We start from the raw sequence: 20250 nt of genomic DNA, 5'->3' as shown, positions 1-20250 counted from the left end.
CAGTTTGGGTGCTAACAGTAATCTCTGCTAATCTGGATTAGGCGTCTAAACAGCATCAGTCAACCCTCTCTCATTTTCCCTTAATCTTTAGCTGCTGGTTACACAACAGCTTCTGAAATATCTCACTCTTTGTGTGCGTGTGTTAATGTGTATGAGTTTGTGAGTGATTCCCTCTGCCTCCCCTGTGTTTATAGGAAAGAATCCAAATTGCAGTTCAAGTTTTAGGATTTAGGCTATTTTTATGATTTATTGTAACATTTTGAATAAACAGGAATGAGGACACAGAGCAGCCTGTCTGTGTCTTGTAACATTATTGGACACTGCTAATTTAGTGTGACATTCAATACTATTAACATTACGTCACAGTCACCAAGGCAGAAGGAATGAGAAGTACCTTTGCCATTTTTGTTTAATGAGTCTGTTAAATGATTGTCTGTAGTGACGTTTTTTTGTAGATAACATTGAATTGTGTGTCTTTTAAAAGACACACAATTCCAGTCCATGCAGTACATGGCTCTATTTTTTTCCATGGGATAAAGAAGACCAACCACATCTAAAAATGAATTACAAATATTTTGATTTATAGTTTTAACTCAGCAAATGCCAAATAATCTCTGCTCTCAGTTTTTGTTAACAGTCACTGGTAACACAGAACATCTCTGGGCTTTTAGACTTCGCGTTGGGTGTTAGAAAAATATGCAGCTGACATTTGATAGCCGCCTGGCCTACTTCTCCTCAACCTGCTTTTACATTGGTCTCTTCCTGTCCTCCTTCCTCAGGCTGTAACAGGGAAGAGCTTTGGCGACAAAGACTTCCGTAGTGCATTGGAGAACGGCATCCTGTTATGCGAGTAAGTCGGTGACATCTTTCCACTTATGTTTCTGATGTATGAACTGGCAGCAACACGCATGAACTCCAGAGGAGTTGTCTGATTTTCCTCCCCTCGCTCTATGCAGGCTGTTGAGTGCCATCAAACCCGGGCTGGTTAAGAAAATCAACAGACTGCCCACTCCCATTGCTGGGCTGGTAAGAAACTTGCCTTCAATGAAACATGAAGCTCAGTGAACGTGCAAGCTGACGCTCTGTGGTGTCTGCTATTTCCTCTAGGACAACCTGTCAGTCTTCCTGCGAGGCTGCGAGGAGTTGGGCCTGAAGGGCTCCCAGCTCTTTGATCCAGGGGACTTACAAGACACGTCCATGCGAGCTAACCTCAAGTAAATGAGCCCCCATGTGTGACTGTATCTGTTTTTTTATTTCAATATATGTCTACATCAAAGGGATATGGCAAATAAAATGACTTGCTTTCCTTTTATTAGAGACTCTGACTGCAACCGCAAACTAAAAAATGTGAGTTGTTGTTCCAACTATTATTATAATTTTGTTTGCATGATCCTCACTGGTAGTATTTTTAACACGTATGAATACAAACCAAACCTTATATCTCTGTCTGTCAGGTGTTAAACACGGTGTTCTGGCTTGGGAAGGCCGCCAATGGCTGTGCATCTTACAGTGGTCCTACACTCAACCTAAAAGAGTTTGAAGGGCTTCTTGCTCAAATGAAGGTGGTGAGTGAACGCTGTGATATTATTTTCACACATGTGCTTTAGCTCCGAACTCTCTTCTGGACACTATCCCAAAGCTGCAAGTGAGGGTGCAAATCCCTCACATGCAGCAGTGTTTTGCATGTCATCCTGTTGTCTGATGTGCTTCTCGTGTAGGAGACTGAGGAGGGAGGGGACACTACACTGATCCGCAGTGTGAGAGACAGCGGCTATGACTGTTGGGACTCGGAGAGGAGTGAATCTCTTTCTCCACCGAGACATACTAGAGACAACTCCCTAGACAGGTGAGAGACGTCCGGCAACACATGGGCACCCGTTTTATATGTGGTTGCACACTCGAGGGTATTTAAAACCACTCACAGGAAACTCATTTTAGCTGTTGACAGAAAGCCAAACTTTTTATGTTCATAGAAATGCCCCACACATGTGACCTAAGTTTCCGGTCTCAAAACTTCAATATGTATTCTGATGTGTTTTTATTTAGATTTGTCTATTTTCTTATTTTTCAGTCTGGATTCGTTTGGCTCGCGCTCACAGCAAAGTCCTTCTCCTGATGTGGTGAATCGAAGCAACATTGACGGTTGGTTCTATTTATTTTAACGAGAGGAGCCAAGCCAGCTGCCTACTGCTCATCTACGCTTTCATGCCTTATGCCGCTTTAACGGGAATGAGGTTGTAGTAATATCGCTTTAAAGATTTGAAAAATAATTTTCAAGAGTTTTGGACTGGTCCTTTAAAAAAAGGCCCACCCATAAACAGACAGACTGTAGTTTTTTTAGCATGAGGCTGTGTTTAGACAACAGCTGAAGATCATGGCCTGTGTGTGTGTGTGTGTGTGTGTGTGTGTGTGTGTGTGTGTGTGTGTGTGTGTGTGTGTGTGTGTGTGTGTGTGTGTGTGTGTGTGTGTGTGTGTGTGTGTGTGTGTGTGTGTGCTGTGCCTTATAAGCAGCAACTTCTGACTTAAATATCAATCATTAGAGATTTGGAGCAGGGAAACGCATAGTGACTTCAGCATCCCGGCTGTTAAATGTCACTTTGTGTTTATGTGGAAGGTTATCAGAGGCATCCTGTTTGTGTCTTTTATGCTCAGAGTATGATAAAAGTCCAGCAGGACGACGAGACAAATGCTGTCACAGAGCTAGGAATAGCCTCATTCTCTACGTTCCCTGCAGGTCACAAAGGAAGTGGGCCACCATTGTCAAAACAATGTGAACATGGATTATAATCTCACCTTCACTTGTCTCTTTGGAAATAAAGTTAACTACTCATCGACTACTTTCATCATTTTTAACTGGGTCATAAAAAATATGACGTTGAGACCTGTTTAATTCAAAGTCTTGACATAGCGACAGGAAGAAAAGTGCAATTAGAAGTTGAAATTTTTATTAAAAAAAAAATAAATAAATATTGAGCTATTTGTTTTGACAACTGGAAAAATTTGAAAATTGTATTTACATGTGATCTGTTTCTTAATGCTCTTTTACTTTGATAATGGCATTTGATTTTACTTATACTAAAAATTGGTACTAATCCTTATTTTATTTTGAAGGTCAGTGTATCCAAACAATGTTACTATTTGGGTAAATAGAGAGAGCAGTAACTAGTGTTAGGTGGTACGGTTCTGCTGAGATGAGGACACATTTTCCTATCTGACACGAACTGCAGGGCGAGGAAGCGACTCTGAGGCTGATGCCGCCGGCAGGAAGCCAGATGTGCGGAAGGATGACATGTTGGCGAGACGGACTGCCAGCGGTGAATCAAGAAGCTCCATTCCCTTCAACCAGTTCCTCCCTAATCGAACCAACGCCAGCGCTTACATCCCGACCCCACGGAGAAAAAAACATACAGAAGAGCTAGAACAGCGGAGGTAATGACCAACACGCTCTTAAGCAGTCTTTAAAATGTACATGGCCCCTAAGTTTTTAAGACCTAAACACAAAATCCAAAACTGAGCTGAAAGGGTTGTGTGAAAGAAAAAGAAAAACGGTAAGAACACAAACATGGATGTACAGAAACATAACATTCTTCATCCCTGATCTTTTCCTGCCTTCATACGCCGTTCCCCAGTCACTCTCAAGCCAATCCAGAACAAAGCAAAAACCCTGGACTGCACCAGAAAACTCTCAAGACTGTCACTTGGGCAGTCGAGAACAATGGTGAAAAACTAAAACAGGAAGAGGAGGTGGACACCCAGGAACTGTTGGCGCAGAGGAGGTTGCAGAAGTTGGAGAAGGCGGGAATCAAAGTTCTTCCTGCTGCTGTTCGCTATAGCAGGTCAGGGAGGGCAGGCATGAGAGCTGGTGCTGCTCAAGCAGTGGTTCTTCCCCATTGTTTGCATTCTCTAACAGCAAGTTGTGTTGGCAAGTTTATAGTTTCTGCTCCACTTACACTGCTGCGGAGTGACACTTGTGCTGAGTGAAGTCGTATTTCATCTTTGTGGTGACTTTTGGGTCATAGCATCTTGGCATGTGTTGAGGCTGGAAGCAGACTGATTTATTGCTGGTAAAATGGGAAAGAGATGTGTACAAAAGGTTATGAGTCTTGTGATAGAGGTTAAATGAACAGTGCTGTCCCCTAACTAAGTATCTGCTTTGGATTGTGTGAAATTTGCAGACTTTCTTAAAGATTTAACAAAGCATCTGACGGAAAATGTTGACTGACCAGTCAGACTAAGCTGCCTATATTTTAAGCCACACGTCAAGTCAAACCTGCACGTTGCTGTTTCTGTTTAAAAAAATGGTACGGTGGATTTGTAATCTTCTCTGAAATGACCTTGCGACACCATCCATCCATCTTCAGTCCCAGCAGTCCCGCAGTAGAGGAAAAGGAAGTGAGGTCACCATCCCCGAATATCATCCTTCGCTGCGATAATGACTTTCTAAACTCGCATAAATCTGCGTGGGATTCCTCTGATGGTGAAGAGGAAGCAGAGAAACGGAAAGTTCCAGATGTTCACAGAGATGATCTGGCATCCAGGCGAGCTCATCACCGGCCTGTTGTTCCCAATGTGCATCAGTTTGTTCCATCTCCTGTGTGCAGCAACAAAGACCGGGAGCGCTGGGAGGGAATCAGACAAGCCTCCCAGCAAACACTGCGGGAGAAAGATATCAGGTTAGCGTTGTTCATTTGATTTGATTTGATTTAATTTTTTTCATCCCAACACCTCTTACTGATTCTAAATTTCTCATTTTCTCATTGGCTTGTGGCTTATCATGTCTTTGGTCTCTGCTTTAATGGGTAACATGTGCCACATGATGCCTCTGTTCCGGCTCTGTGATTGGACAGTGTAAAGGAAGACGTCCCTAACATCCTTACTCGCAGAGACAACCCCTTTCTGAAGGAAGATGTGAAAGAAGAGAGTGAGGGAGAGGAGGCAAAGGTTATACCTAATAAACAGAGGGATGACCTGGCTCATAGGCGGGCTGAGAGTAGGCCCTTCTCTCAGAGGGATGGACCAATGAACATTGTTTCATCCAGCATGAGCCAGGCAGATGTGCAGAAGTGGGAGAGACTCAAGATGACTGAACCAAGGTGCCCCGACACACACTCACACTCACACTCACACTCTGAGCACCCATGCAGTACAATGCATTTAACGCTGCTGTAAGCTGGTGTGTGGTGTGTTTAGATGTCTTGCAGTCACTACACACAAGGGTCATTAATCTACACAGAGGTTTTCCATGCAAAGTTACAACCTAAAGGTCTTCATTTATTCATTTAAAATATTTTTCATCTTTTAAAACACTCTCCAGACTGGCTACTTGTTGAATCCTCAATACACCACTATAATTCATAAATTGGTGGAAACATGACAGCTTTTTTTTGTAACAGTTTTGTGATGCAGAATGGCATAATAGGGAGATTTACACCAAACCACTTAGAGGAATTCTTTCTTTTTGGCAAGAAGCAGGGAATATCTGTTTTTAAGAGTTCGGTAAGACCTATTTGTGTAACTTGTTTTTCAGTTTGTAATTCATATGGTTGAGCGCTGAATGGGATGCTTATTCAAGAATTATATGGGAATGAGTGAATATTCAGTGATTTTGATCACAGATTACAGTGATATAGAGACAGAATGATAACAATAGAGAGGAAAATTAATTAATGTTAAAGCAATAATTTAGCAGGTTATGGTGCAGTTATTGTACAGAACAGATATTATTGTTACATAGAACTTGTTTTAATTGGACAAACATAAGCACACCAATAAGTCAAACACCCAGTCATTTATTAACCCCAGCATTATTTTGTTGAGTGTTAAAATGTTTGCTCGAGCTTTTGTAAGACCCAATTTACATTTTTCCATCATACAAGCTATATAATACATTGATTGAATAATAAAAATAATGTTTAATAAGCAATTTAAAAAAGGAAACACTTAAGCGAGGAATAAATGCAATATTTTTTCTTAGTTTGTAGATTAAATAAAGCATACTGTTTTGTGAACATTTTTAGTCCCACTTATGAGAGCATTTAATTTCATTTATATTTAGGTAAAGCTGTTAAATCTGTACTTTCTGTTTTTTATGATGACCCAGTCAGAGCATGAACAACAACAAATAAAGATATTACTTATATTTTCTTGTCTTTTATAATTGGGAATGAATAAACAGATTATTCCGTCTGCAGGAGTAGTTGCATCTGCAGCTTAGGAATTTAGTAATCTGTTTATCTTTTTCTTGATCCATTAATCATTTGGTTATTTGCTCTCATTTAAAAAAAAAAATTCTACGCATTATACTTTCAAATCTCAAGGTAAATGTTTTTCCACAAAACAAACCTATTCAGTTTAGTCATAGATGAACAAAGAAACAAAAAATCATTCAAATATAAGAGGAAGAAGAACTTTGTTTCTTAAACAATTATTCGGTTGACAAAATAGCTGTGTTCCTTGTAAATAAATGGTCTTTACATCTCCCTCTACTGGAGATAAATGCTTCAGTTTTACCTCTTTGCGGTATTCTCGTGTTCTCATCTCTTGTTTCTTTTCTCCTCATTATTGTGCGATTCAGCCGTCTCTATTCTCCTTTGACTGGCATTGAAACAGAGCAGGGAATTGGCCGATGTGTATGAGACAGTGTGTTTGTGTGTGACCAGGAAAAAAAAGAAAAAGGACGACTGTTGGCTGTGGGTGCTGCTTCGGCTTTCTTTTCTTTTCTCTATGCTGATGTCATTAGGCCATGAGGGAAAGGATAAAGAGTGTTTTGTGTTCCCAGAGGAGCAGCACTGAGTAGGAAAATGTGGCTACCTACAGAAGAGAAGATAAAATGCTAAGTGTGTTTCTGTGTGCTGAAGTGATCCAAATACACAACAGCATGCTTTGTCCTCTTTCTGTCCATCCATACTTCCCGTCTGACCCGACATTCTAACATCATCCTTCCTTTGTCTTCACAGTCTGATCTTCCTGTTCATGATTTGTTTTCCACCTTGTTTCTTTTTTCCCCTTTGCTCTTTTGCTGGTTGTTGTTTGTGTCCGTATGTGTGTTTGTGGGCCTGTCTAAATGGGTGAGACTGCATTTACAGTGAGGATAGACCAGCAACTATGTGTCAGGCTTGTCTGGAGAAAAATTATGGAAGCCCTCGCGGCGGATCAGCAAAGGCTGGACGAGGTCACAGCAAAGTTGTGACCTTTGGTGGTGTGACTGAGATCCAGCAGCCTGTAGACACAGTCATGTCAAGTGAAGGGGAGGAGACAAAGTTGCTTAGACGACTCCTTTCCAAGGCAACGGTAGCCATGCCTACCATTGGCCTGGGCTCCCAGCTTTCAGAGCGGGAACGCAGGTATGGACGAGGCCAAATACAAGACGGCTTACATCGGTGGCTCAAACCCAAAGTTGCCCTTGTTACTCTGAGTCTGGACTGCCCTGACGACCAATAGGCCCTTTTCCACGGCAGCGCTTATTGAGACAGTCATCTGAATTGCATTTGTCTGCAGTTTCTTTTACTTTTCAAACCCTTATTACTCTGATTTGAGTTATTATTTTAGGCAGATTCAATTCACTTATCCGTTGTACTGATTTGCTGGTACACAAACCTGCATCAATACAGAGCTAAATAAGTTAACCAGCATAGTTTACCAGAGAGCATCAACAAGAAAGGATTCAGTTCAGAAGATATCATAGCCACACCTCCATAACCAATGTTAACCAGTGTTACATTTAATATGTGTGTGGATTTTATTAAAACTCAAATATCAGCTTTCCTTTGAAATCTACAATGTACATAAAATGCCCCCCGCCCTCTTCTTATTTGCTGCTATTCTCTTCTAGCTATTAAAAAGATCCATAAAATGCCTCTCAAATGTACATCATTGTCTTAAACATTGTTTTAAGCTTCTGATATTCAGCTTGAGCTTAATGAGTGCACCATTGGTGCATTTATGTAGTTTGTTTCAGTTTTCCCTCACTTAGAGTTTGAAGTAGGGCTGTGCGATTAATCAATTTTAAATCTAAATCGGATTTATAGAATCAAAATCGATGTTAAAAAAGGAAAATCGGAAAATCGATTTTCCTTTTTTGCAGCTGGCTGCATTACAGACAGAGCTCGTCTAGTCATCTTTGTTTGGTCAAGAAAATTGTAAATGTTGTCACTTTATTAAACTCAAGGAGGATTAACAGTATCTTTCAATTGCACTTCATTCCCAATAGGGAAATTTGTTTGCTATTTTTCTTTAAAAATAAAGATAAAATATTTTAAACAATTTATTCCATAGTCTTTTGTAGTTTTACCAAAAAAATCGAAATCGAAAATCGGGTTTTCAGAGAAAAAAATCTGGATTTTATTTTTGTCCAAAATCGCCCAGCCCTAGTTTGAAGAAACACAAATGTAATGTTTTTTTTTACCTTTTTGGAATGTCCTTTACTTCTGTACTCTGCTGTTCTGTATGTTCACCTGGATTTTGCAACAGTTTTAGCAATGATTTAGAAGTATTGAACATCTTTGTTGCTGTGGTTTGTGCTTTACGCAATACTACAACAGCCACATAGATGAAGCTGAGCCCAATCAGTCTTCCTCTACTTCTGCGCACCTTCAACCCTGGACGCCTGAGGCCACCCCTACCGTCGCTGAGCTAGATGCCCGGCTCGCTGAATATGAACGAAGAATGGAGGAGGATGAGGAAGACGAAGAGGAGAGAGTCCCAGATCTTCAGAAGGACGACATGATGGCGAGGAGGACAGGAGTTTTCCACAAACAAAGCTCTGCTCCATCCACTTACAACCGTTTCTTGCCTCTGCCTGGCACCAAGCGCTGCACACTAGGTGAAGTCACCGTTGACGCTGCTCCGCGGAACAAAAAGAACGTGCAGGCAGACAGAAGCAAGAATTTGGGCTTCAGGTGGGCTGAGATTTGAACGTCACTGTGTCTGACGCGGTTCAGGAGTCACTGAATCCATGCCATGTTTGCTTCTTCTGAGATTGTTCTGCTTGGCTTTTAGTTGTTTCATTTGTAGACCTTTTTTGCCTCAGAGCGGAGCATCTGCATCCCAAAGTTCCTGTGGAAACACCTCAGCAAGAACGTGAGTTCACAGTGATGAAGGCAACTTCTCACACCGAGGCTGACTATGATGGAAATGATTCTGATCAAGATGAGTCTGTGCCTGACCTGGAGAAAGATGACATGATGGCTCGAAGGACCAGATTGTTCCAAAAATCAACCGTGGTCAAAACAAATCAGTCCTTCAATCAGTTTCTCCCTGTACCGGGGTCGGTCAAATGTAACGTCAGCCCAACGTCTGCCACGAAGCCGCTACAGAGCAGACCTAAACTCACAGAGAGGCTGGACAGAGCCAGGTATTTATTGTGCTGGAATGAAGCCAAGGGTGTGCTGTGACTCAACTACCACAATTAACACAGACTAGAGGATTTGTGATCATGAGTACTTTAAATGACTTGAGGCACTAACCTCAGGATGTTTTTTGGTGTTTTTGAGTTGGTCCTGATGTGACAGTCTTGTGTGGTTTAGGTTCTCTGTTGGCATGTGTTAATATCTATGACTTGATCCCTGATGTGGCTTCAATTCTGCAAAAGGACTGATACATTTATAATTGTTTTAGTCAGAACTTTGCAGCTCTGTTTCCCACATAATTTGGCTCGACTTGTGCTTTGTTTGGACTAATCTTTATTTTTATTATTTATTCTTTTCTTTTTATATATGATGTTTATCTTTAGCTTGCTTGGGAATGATATTGGTTGTTACGTTCTGTTTGAGTATGAAACAGCTGGGTGTTATCGTTGCATTTTATGTACAAATCAACTGCTGCTGGTTTACTCTGAAGTGTTAATGAAAAACACACAAAACAGACACTTTAACAGATATGTAAGCATTCAATGATTGCCCCAAACATTTTATGGAGATAAGTAATTTGGTACTAATTTTAGGGGAAAGAAACTCTCCTAAAGCCCCCATATTTGCTGAATTGACAAACACATTTTTGCTTGTTGAATTGAAAATGTACTAAAAGTACTCAGAAAAAGGTTATTACACAACAAGAACTTTCTCAAAGACATTACTATGAAAATATGTTTTGGGTGGTTTATGGTATCCTTATTTTTGCAAGTGTTGAAATAAATATGAACTAAAACGACAGAATGAAAGTCTCTCTTCAGAGTTCAAAATAAACTGTATTTTGTACTTAGTCGCCAACCACCTTTACCGTAGTGATGATGAGACAGACATTAAAGATCTATGACTTCTCAAAAACTTGGAAAAAAAGAAATCTTCAAAATTAGCTACCATAAAACGTGTAAGAATTTATTTTTTTAAATTTAAGTGAACTGATTCTGCTGAGGCTCTCCGAGTGTCCCTTGCCCTCAGAGCAGAGCAGTTCAGCTGCAGTCTTTAATACATTAAAGTGGTTTTATTTACTCTTTAAGCATATTTCCCGTTAATTCTGGCCTTGTCACTGGATCGTTGTTTCAGCAACATTGTAACCATGGCAGCAGAACATCAAGCCCCGACCCCCAAAGCCCTAACCAGTCCCACATGTCCCAGGATGAGGGACAGACGAGAGGAGGACAAGCAAGAAAAGGGAGATCTGGGGACTCTACCTGACACTGATGTCAGCGGGGGGCCTGAACCCCCCTCTTGTCCTTCACTCATATCTCAACCCAGTCCTGCTCCTTCCCTCCAGATGAGTGGAGAAGGGCCAGAGTTGGAGGGGCAGAGACTGGAGGAGAAAGCTGAGGTGGAGGAGAAAAAGAGGGATGTTAATGAAAAACCACAAAAGAAACCCTTTGGGCTGGAGGATGAACTACCTCCAAGGATGTGAGATGCCACTTTTGCATGTTTCTTCACTACTTTCCTTCTCTTTTAACCCCTAAACAGGACAGTATCTCCCAGTGTCTTTTGAATTAACCTGTAATCCTGATATCTGTAAATACCCGTGAGTGACTACACCTCATGTGTGAAGTCCGCCAGTACCTGTCTTCACTCTATAATCTGCTGTTGTTGTAGGGTGAGCCGCCGAGTTGCTTTTCTCTTAGACAACGAGTAAGTGTTTACAACTGAATCTGTAAGAGCTTCTGCATGACGACGAATATGTGCTCTGCACGCCATATTTCAAGAGTTCAGTCCAAAACCGTGTCAGAACTGCATACATGCCAACATGATGCACATCGCTGTTCGTCATGTCATAACATCAAACATTTCATTGTGAAGTTTATCTTGTGTGCTGCTTTTTCTCTTTTAACTTCATCGTTGAAATACTAACAGGCGTCTCTACAAGAATCTTTTGACCTCCTGTGTTTCCCAACTTCCCTTTTAAAGTAAAGGACCAGCAATGGAGCATATACACAACTAATATATACATTTACTACCTATGTAGAAGATGTATGTTGTCTCATCTTATCTTAAAAAATATGTTTGCCAAGAAACCATTGTTAGATGTCAAATTGCTTTCTTATTATTTTTGTTCTGCTGCGTTTTAGTGATGCATCATGTTGTTTTTTTTATGGCAGATGCATGTTTGAAATTTTATGTTACAAGCATTAGTGACTGATTTGATGAAAAACTGAGTTGAAAAATTTGAAAAAAAACAACCAACATATTTATGGCTTCTTACATTGTAGGAGTGTGAGTATGAGTGACATGGTTAATGAGGAAGAGGCCGGAAACTTGCCATCACTGAGCCAATCCAGATATGAACGAATGCTCGAGCAGTACAACAGTTTCCAAGAAGAGGAGGATCACTGGCAGGATGTAAGGGACTTTATAGTATCGAAGTAAAGTAGGACATTGTTCATGGTCCATTGATGTAACTGAATTAACCCAAATTAATTCTGTGAATCTGTGACAGGACTTGGCGCGTTGGAAGAGTCGACGCCGCAGTGCATCACAGGAGCTAATCAAAAAAGAGGAGGAGAGGAAGAAAATAGAGAAATGGATGAAGGAGGAGGGAGGCGACGGAAATAAAAGGAAAAGCATTAAAACTTACAAAGAGATTGTGGAAGACAAGTAAGGATGTTTCTGATGTTGTCTTTAGCGTGAGAAGAACCTCTTTTTAGTGTTTTTAAATTTGTCCTCAAACATAATATTCAGTGAAATAAGGTGGTTTTGACAAATGCTGTTGTCACGCCTCATTGTTTTTACCTATGTTCATTTTTTCAAGGGAGCGCAGAGAAGCTGAGTTGTGTGAGGCTTACAGGAATGCAGCAACTCCAGAGGAGGCAGCCGTGGTTTTGCAGCGTTACGCTCTCCGCTTCACCATCAGCGATGCAACACTGGACAGCCTAAAGCTACCCAGATCAACCTTAAAACCCAAACAAGAGCTGAACTTGGTAGAACAGGAGCACAAACCAGCGTCACCCATTAATCACTCAGAGGTGATGGAGCACCTGCACAAACCAGAATTAACTGTTGAAATAAATGAGAAATGCACAAAACCTGACGACACAGAGACAGAGGCATCATCTCAAGAACAAGAGGGGTCGTTCACCGTCACCACTAGCTCTACAGCATCAAACAGCCCACTTTCTGCAGACACAAACTCTCAGGACATACCGCCTCAGTCCCCACAGCTGCATGAACCACCAGCCCGACCAACAGAGTCTCCAGCTACAAAGCAGAAACAACCAATTACAGAGGAAGCACAGCCCCAGATCAAACATACTTCATCTCAGGATGAACAAACGGATCCTCTGCCGACACAGCCCGCACACATGCTCTCTTCTTCTCCACTTACACCTGCACCTGCACATGCACCCGCATCTGCACCTGCACATGCACTTGCACCTGTACCTGCACCTGCACCTGCACCTGCATCTGCACCTGCATCTGCATCTGCATCTGCATCTGCACCTGCACCTGCACCTGCACCTGCACCTGCACCTGCACCCGCATCTGCACCTGCATCTGCACCTGCACCTGCACCTGCACATGCACCTGCATCTGCATCTGCACCTGCATCTTCACCTGCACCTGCACCTACCAGACCTGTCCCCCTGCTGGTGGCCAAGCCCTACTGCCAGCCCAGCAGCACGGCCTCTGGACATAAACCCATCAAGGTAGGCCTCCACATCCGTCGCAACAGACTAGAATATTATAGTTATTATTCGACCTCATCATTTGTGCTTATGTTCATAGGAGTTGGGTTTAACTTACTTATGTGTACTCAGTTGTACTTTAACCATCTTAACTTAACATGACAGTAATTTACTAAAATGCTTTTCGTTTTTTTCTCATACATTTTGGGAACACATTACATGAGAAACCCGTTCAAGTCTTCGTATTTTTCAAAAAACGTACTTATGATAAATACATAAACAATGATTTTAATCTACAACTGACTTAGAAGTAATTCTCTACATTTGACCCATTTCCTCATATTTAATACAAACAAATAGAGATATCTTTTTCTGGATCGATGACTCATAATTATGTTCTGTAGTTTGTGTGCCAGGTACCAAGTATTGTGATTGAATTTTAAACTTTTGAGTAGGTACGCGAGAAAGGAGAGTGGGAAGCCCTTACTATTTAAGACAATTGTCCAGAAGGTCTTAGCAAGTCGGAAAAACGAAGAAGACAAAAATAAATGTTGTCACCATCTGTACCTAATCTAAGAATTTAAGGTCAAGGTCAAATTTAAGTATATAGCACAATAAACAATAAAACAATAAATCAAAAGGTCTGTGTCATACTTTACTCAGAATTGAAAACCAAAGAGAATACTGTATGTCTTTTTTTAACGGTGACTTGAACATATCTAAGGTTTGAGCAGTGTGAATATGAAATTGCAAGCCATTCTACAGCCTTGAGGTTGCCACTGCCTCCATGTTTTAATCTTGATCAGCTAGAAGCAACTGACCGGTTGACGGCAGGGCCCTTACTGGTGCGTGGATGTGTAAAAGATCTGTCCAATAAGAAGGTGCCAATCCATTTCAAACATTAAAATAAGACAATCAAATTAGACAATAAAACTCTGTTTGGAATCAGATGGGGAGCTGATGGAGGGATGCTGAAGTTATTATGTTATATGTGATCACGCTTCTTGGTGCCAGTAAAAAGATGAGCTGCTGTGTTCTGAGCCAATTGCAGGCGTCGCAGAAAATATGGGTTTAAACCAACTGAGACGTGACAAAAACAAATTACTTTTGCCAGGGAGGGATAGGGTTTCACTTTAGTAAGAACCCATAGATAGAAAAGGCTAACCCACAACTTTAGACCAAACTCTCCCTAAAAACCTGATCTTTCCTTTTTGTTCACATCGTTGAACAAATAGTATACCAATTTAGAATGTATTTTCTTGAATATAGATTAATTTATATTATTAAATTGGCAGTTTAGGATTTATGGCACATTTTAGTGTATTTATAAGCCAATAAGGATTTATGAGTATATAATGTATGTATCACCACAAGTATCATTGCTATTGTAGGCACATTTAATATGAAGCTGCTGTAAAACAAGAGTTAACAGCAATATAAAGAACATTTGGAATAATTTTTTACCTTAATAAACATTAATATGTCTTGACAATATAGACCTGCCTCCTTTTCCCATATTGAATACATGAATGCGGATGTTCTTTTTACTGAACCCCAGAATTTCTGAAATCTCTGTAGCACCCCCACAATCAAAAAAGAAAAAAAGGTTTTAAACAAACCAAAGAATTATTTAAAAAAAAAAATTCCTTATCCATGGATTCATAATGATAAGAAAAATATTTACTTTGAAATTGTTAAATTAGAAATCTTTTTGATTTAAATTTTTGTTATTTAATATGTCAGGCCCTAAAGGGTTAAGCCTGTATACTGTATATCCTGTATAGATGACTCATATTTATAATCTATAATGTGTGCACCATGTACCAATTTTTATGTATGAACGAATGATATAATCCTTAACTTTTTCATTAAACTATTGTATTCTATTTATAGATATTACTTGGGGGTAAAAGTAACATGTAGCTTTTGTCTGCTGTTCAGATGGATGGGTTGGTGCGAGTGAACGGAGAGGCAACCGAGGACTTCACTGCTTCCTCGCCGCCTACCTCCCCTCAGGAAGTTGTTTCCTCCAAGCAGGTGGAAGAAGATCCTCCTCCAGAGGAGGCTGTGGGAAGTCCACAGACTGCAGAGCAGGTGGCATCTCCACAGACTGATACATCTACACCATCCTCTGCTTCTGCCATCAGCTCTCTGATTGGAGGACGCAACTGCATCATCAAAACCACCATTGTGACAGAACTCACTCAGACCTGTGTGGAGCCACTTCACCCGGATATCCAGAGCACTAAACAGGTAATAGTAGATGTGGCTTGTTTAAAAAAAACAACAAGACTGCACTTTGTTTACATTCCTATCAAATTAGCTGATTTGTAGATTTCTGAATATGTTTTTTAGCCAGTATAGACTTGAATCCAAGTACGTCATCAAATCTGGTGGTTGTAATGTCTGTACTCTAAAATCTGTACTAAATCTGTATCTAAATATCAATGTGGGTTGAAAGACAGAAAAAAGTATGTTTTTCAAGAATACTCCATCACAGTGAGTCTCTGGTTAGTGTCTCCTAATTGCAAGCAATCACTAAATTAAAATATTGCAATGAAACTTCAATCTATGATCTTGGAAACATCTGGCCTATTTTATTTGCATTTAGCAATCCCCAACAAATTTTAAATTGATATTTCAAGTAGAGAACCTTTTTGAAAAATCCTCTATGGATGAGCAACGTGGACCTGACCTCAATCTTGAATTCCTATCCTGTAATGGATCTTTTATGTAAAGCAAGTTACGTCCTTCTTCTAGTGCATTTTACTAGACATTTACATGGGCAGAAACCAGCGCCTGCTTGTAGCGCAAACATTGAATTTAAAGGATCAGCAGAAAAGTCGGATTTGTACTTCATTTAATTTTGTTAAAATATTCAAAGACATCCTGAGAGCACATTCAGTTTCAAAAGTCTCTTCAATTTTGTTAAAAATTCAACCTTTAGGCCGAGAGCGCTGGGTTGTTCGGGGCACCAGTGGAGCAGGAAAATACTCAGCCAGCTGCGTCTCCCAGCAGTATGCAAGTCTATTCCCCCACCGTCACGGGTAAAAACATTTAGTTTAATTCTCTGGATATACTCTGTATTCTGTGTCTTAGTAGTTGTAATTGTTTTTAACGTGTTTGTGTGTGTGTGTCCTGTTCCACAGAGGGACTTGAGGAGAGCAGTGTGACTGTGAGTATCTCAGAGCAACTCCAGTTCCTTCTCTGTGCTTCTACTTCATCCCTCAATTTTGATCCTCCTTTGACCCTCTTGTCTTCAGTGGTCACTGTACTTGCTGTAGTCAGACATGTATCTTCACCTTTCCTTTCTTTCTGTCCCTTTTGGTCCGTATATATGTGTGTTTGTGTGATTGTTGGTTGGGTCTGGGTAGATTGAGACCCCCATGTTGAACTTGGCTAAACGTGTTAATCACTGGGTCTGGGACCCCAATGAGGAGCGTACACGCTTGGAAAGGTGGCAACAGGAGCAGGAACGCCTCCTACAGGTACTGTCTGTATGTGCATGGCTCCGCGAATGCTTTGCAGAAAACAGGAGCCACTTACTGGATGTGTGTGTATCTATGGGTGTATTTTTTGTGTGTAATAGTGTTTGTATGTGTGTAGTGGTTAAATTGAAGTTGAATTTCTCCTCAGGAACAATACCAAAAAGAACAAGAGAAGCTGAAGAAGGAGTGGGAGAAAGCACAGCTGGAGGTGGCGGAGGAGGAGAGGAAGCACAATGAAGAGGTACAACAAGCTCCGATTAATAAAATAAAAAATAAATAAAAATAAAAAAATCAGTGATTCCTGGTTTGTTTATCTTACGGTACATTTTTCTCCTTGTTTTTTGGTAACTATGGTACTTCTTCCAGGAGAGGCGGATTCTAGAGGAGACCGTCGCACCCCTCAGTCCCACTGGTTTGTTGCACCAGCAGTCAGGACACACAGCGACTGCTACGTCTGCCCCAGAAACCAATGACACAAGAGGAGGAAGTGTGCCGCCGCAGCAGAACGGACAAAAAACCTCCACAGGCAGCGAGGGCCAGCATTCATCAAAGTTGCATTTCTTCCAGGGTGAGCGTGATACAAATGCCCTCAGTGATACGGTGAAGGTGCCCATATGTGTTTATGCACGTCTCACTCATCATTTTACACGCTACTTTTTCCAGATTCTTCATGTGATGGCGAACCTTCAAAAAAGTCTGAACTGTGGAAAACAGCCTCCCTGGATCGCAACCTTGAACAGATCCAAACAGAAACTGTTAAAAGGTGTGTGTAAATCAGTGCTGTTATGTGCTGCCGTAAGGTCACAATTTTAATAGAAAATAAATAGCTGTTAAAGCTGTTAACATGTTTTATACCCTAAAAAATGTTTCTGCTATACAGGTAATCATTTCTGAGCCCTTCTGACGAACTAAAAAAGCAGAATAGTCTTAGTGAGATTCAACAACATGTTTTCCCTTGAGAAAAAAAAAACAGCTTTATTTTCAACCAAAAAACCACATCTTTTGATCAGCAGCATAGCAAGAACAGCTGCCCAAATAAATTATGTATGAAGCACATTTTAACATAAACGTGCACCCATATACGAAAGGAAATATTACATTGTTTTACAGTTAAACACTGATATATCTTATAAATACACTCATGAATTCACCAAATACTGTTTCTAATATCACCTCCTTAATTAATTATGTAACTCAGGTCCGGATCACATGACGGTGTAACAAGTAAACCACAGTCCTCCCTGCCAGCAACTCAGCCTCCGTCACCTAGCAGGTAAGGATGTGAGCACACATGTGGTATAAACAAATAAGTATCTGATAGCTTACTAGAAATCAATAGGTGTATTCATATGGGAAGGCAGTGCTTTTATTGGAGTAACTGTTCTCTGCGCGTCTTTGTGCAGGTGTGTTAGTGGAAAGCGACTGTGTTCAGGCTGCTCGCAACCTCTGGGAAAAGGAGCTGCAATGATCATTGATACTCTGGGACTGTTTTTCCACATGCAGTGTTTCAAGGTGCGGTTTTATAGCAGCACATGCGTACAATCATTTGGAAAATCTTCACAAAGGCATCATTCAACATGTGGATGTGCAAACATTTGGTACATCATATTTACCCATGAGGAAGTACATGTATAGATCATGGGAGAAAAAATTAGTTAATAAAGATACTTGTTCAATTTCTAAAAACTGTTGGCTCTTATGTTTGTATTTCTGTCCTCAGTGTGGCGTGTGCAAAGGGCAGCTGGGTGACGCATCGGCAGGGACAGACGTACGGATCCGCAACGGACTGCTGAGCTGTCATGAGTGCTACATTGCATCTCGGGGTGAGAACACATAAAAAACAGGCTGTTAGACGTGTTTCCTCTTACAACAGATGTAAGAATACACCACTACTTTTACTATAATTGTATGTTTTTACAATTAAGATCAAAGGGTTTTGGTGTTGAAAACAGAATGTATTTTGTTTGTTTGCAGGCAGAGGTCAGCCCACCACACTATGATGATCTTTTTTCGCCACCGGATCCTTACCATCTAGGGGGAATATCGGACAGAGAACAATTGTAGAACCTGGCGTCACATACTGGAAAATCTGGAAAAATCTTGGAATTTTCAGAATCTTAGAATTGTTCTTTGTTTTGCAGAAATGCACAAAACAGCTTAGATTATTGTTCCTGACAGACCAACTGGACTGACACGTGGACTTACTCACACAGTACAGTTGATGTACTTCTTAACTAAACACATGTATACAAGTCTTTTGGATATGTGCTGCATGGATATAATCGAGAAAACACCATGTTTAAGCCTTTGCACATCCATCCCATGATCTTCTCCGTCATGAGCTAAACATGTTGCTTCTTCTGCTTCTGCACTCTCTAAGTATGATACAAAGTGGTTCAGGTGGGATAAACTGAAGTAGCTTGACCTTTTTAATGCCTTACACATTGTAAACTTCCTTTTTGGCTTTGTGTTTACAGTTTTGCATGAAAAAAGTTATTATATAAGTTATTGTGAGTATTGCTCAGATGGACAGTGAGTTCTTTCTTTTTCAACAGTGGAAGTTGATCTGTCTTTTATGTTGCAAGTTTTTATGATTATTTCTTTGTTTTGGGACTCTAACTCACAGTTTTTCTTAATATTTAATTTTACAGGAATAAGAATGCATGTTATTTAGTAATATTACTCACTCTTTAGATTTTAATTATTTTTCCTCTTAGGATGTTCTAGCTTTTCTTTCCTCTCTTAGACTGTCTGCATATCAGTGCCTTATGTAATGAATGCAAGGGGGTGAGGATTTTACGCTTACTCTGACCTTTGGGTCTAGGCACATTATGTGTGTGTGTGTGTGTGTTCTTGTTTACGTGCGATGAATGTATGTTTGTCTTTTATGACCATGTACATGTATAGATATGAATGCAGTGTGTGATTTGACTTGAAGCACAGTTACATACCAGCAAAAGAAAAAGTTAAATGAACAAGCATTTCCTAATAACCTTGTGTCCTCTTCCAACTCCTCCTATGAACTAAACCAATGAACACAAATTGATTGCTGCTTCCCTTTTTAATTATTTCATTTTATGACAATTTAGTGTCCTAAAACCTCTTCATCTGCCTCTATCACAAGTGTTGCCTCGTCAGAGAATTACTTTCCTTTGTTTTGCTTTGTCTCTGTTCAGACGCCTGACAAGCATCTTCATCTCCCAAGAAAGCAGAGCTCAGTTTGTTGTATTTTATAGTAACTGTATGTTTATCAATAAAACATTTTAAATGGGTTTTTTCATTTACTTGTTTAATTAAACCTGGTGAATTAAAATTGATAACAACGTTATGACCCTATATTTTAAGAAAAGTAAAGATAAGCATAAGAAATACATGTTTATTATATTTTGTCTTTATCCCCATGCAATCTCTAACAACTCTAGTGCAGCTTATAGGTTTTTCTGAGTATAAAAAAGAAGGGCTTGCTCAGCATTATAAAGCCTCCTCCCATTAAACAAATTACATACTTGTGAGGTTGAGTGATAACTCTAAATTGTAGTAGAGGGAGAGATTAGCCGGTTCCCTGCAATCCTTAAAAAGGAAGTGGAGAAAATGATTGGATTGATAACTCAAATTTGGTCTCCACTTTCTCACATTACTCATTCGTGACCAATGAAATTCTCCAAATTATGACCCCAGAAGAAACGTCTTGTACATTTAATTCAGAGGCATGGCAACAAT

The 20250-nt window shown here is 40.3% G+C and overlaps 1 protein-coding gene across 4 annotated transcripts in view; it reads left to right on the top strand.

Annotated features, from left to right (window-relative positions):
* Positions 1 to 19802, top strand: part of LOC133441258 (LIM and calponin homology domains-containing protein 1-like) — a 32115-nt gene extending 12313 nt beyond the window's left edge. The window contains exons 2-31 of one of the 4 annotated variants that reach the window (XM_061718613.1): positions 780 to 850; positions 957 to 1026; positions 1108 to 1214; positions 1317 to 1347; positions 1455 to 1565; positions 1719 to 1846; positions 2072 to 2142; positions 3228 to 3429; positions 3630 to 3836; positions 4362 to 4673; positions 4848 to 5093; positions 7086 to 7343; positions 8541 to 8897; positions 9029 to 9352; positions 10482 to 10826; positions 11016 to 11051; positions 11630 to 11759; positions 11857 to 12014; positions 12169 to 13063; positions 14984 to 15295; positions 15990 to 16089; positions 16192 to 16217; positions 16417 to 16530; positions 16679 to 16771; positions 16897 to 17098; positions 17194 to 17293; positions 17729 to 17803; positions 17934 to 18042; positions 18251 to 18353; positions 18505 to 19802. In XM_061718613.1, coding sequence (XP_061574597.1) covers positions 780 to 850; positions 957 to 1026; positions 1108 to 1214; positions 1317 to 1347; positions 1455 to 1565; positions 1719 to 1846; positions 2072 to 2142; positions 3228 to 3429; positions 3630 to 3836; positions 4362 to 4673; positions 4848 to 5093; positions 7086 to 7343; positions 8541 to 8897; positions 9029 to 9352; positions 10482 to 10826; positions 11016 to 11051; positions 11630 to 11759; positions 11857 to 12014; positions 12169 to 13063; positions 14984 to 15295; positions 15990 to 16089; positions 16192 to 16217; positions 16417 to 16530; positions 16679 to 16771; positions 16897 to 17098; positions 17194 to 17293; positions 17729 to 17803; positions 17934 to 18042; positions 18251 to 18353; positions 18505 to 18530 — 5319 coding nt within the window. In that variant the 3' untranslated portion in view covers positions 18531 to 19802. The remainder of the gene's footprint in view (positions 1 to 779; positions 851 to 956; positions 1027 to 1107; positions 1215 to 1316; positions 1348 to 1454; positions 1566 to 1718; positions 1847 to 2071; positions 2143 to 3227; positions 3430 to 3629; positions 3837 to 4361; positions 4674 to 4847; positions 5094 to 7085; positions 7344 to 8540; positions 8898 to 9028; positions 9353 to 10481; positions 10827 to 11015; positions 11052 to 11629; positions 11760 to 11856; positions 12015 to 12168; positions 13064 to 14983; positions 15296 to 15989; positions 16090 to 16191; positions 16218 to 16416; positions 16531 to 16678; positions 16772 to 16896; positions 17099 to 17193; positions 17294 to 17728; positions 17804 to 17933; positions 18043 to 18250; positions 18354 to 18504) is intronic. The other 3 variants (XM_061718615.1, XM_061718614.1, XM_061718617.1) reach the window with 3 other exon arrangements.
* The last annotated feature ends 448 nt before the right edge of the window (positions 19803 to 20250 follow it).

The sequence above is a fragment of the Cololabis saira genome, chromosome 1 (assembly GCF_033807715.1).
Source record: "Cololabis saira isolate AMF1-May2022 chromosome 1, fColSai1.1, whole genome shotgun sequence".
NCBI lineage: Eukaryota > Metazoa > Chordata > Actinopteri > Beloniformes > Belonidae > Cololabis > Cololabis saira.
Note: the sequence above shows the minus strand (reverse complement) of the source record. Positions and strands in the feature narration are given on the sequence as shown.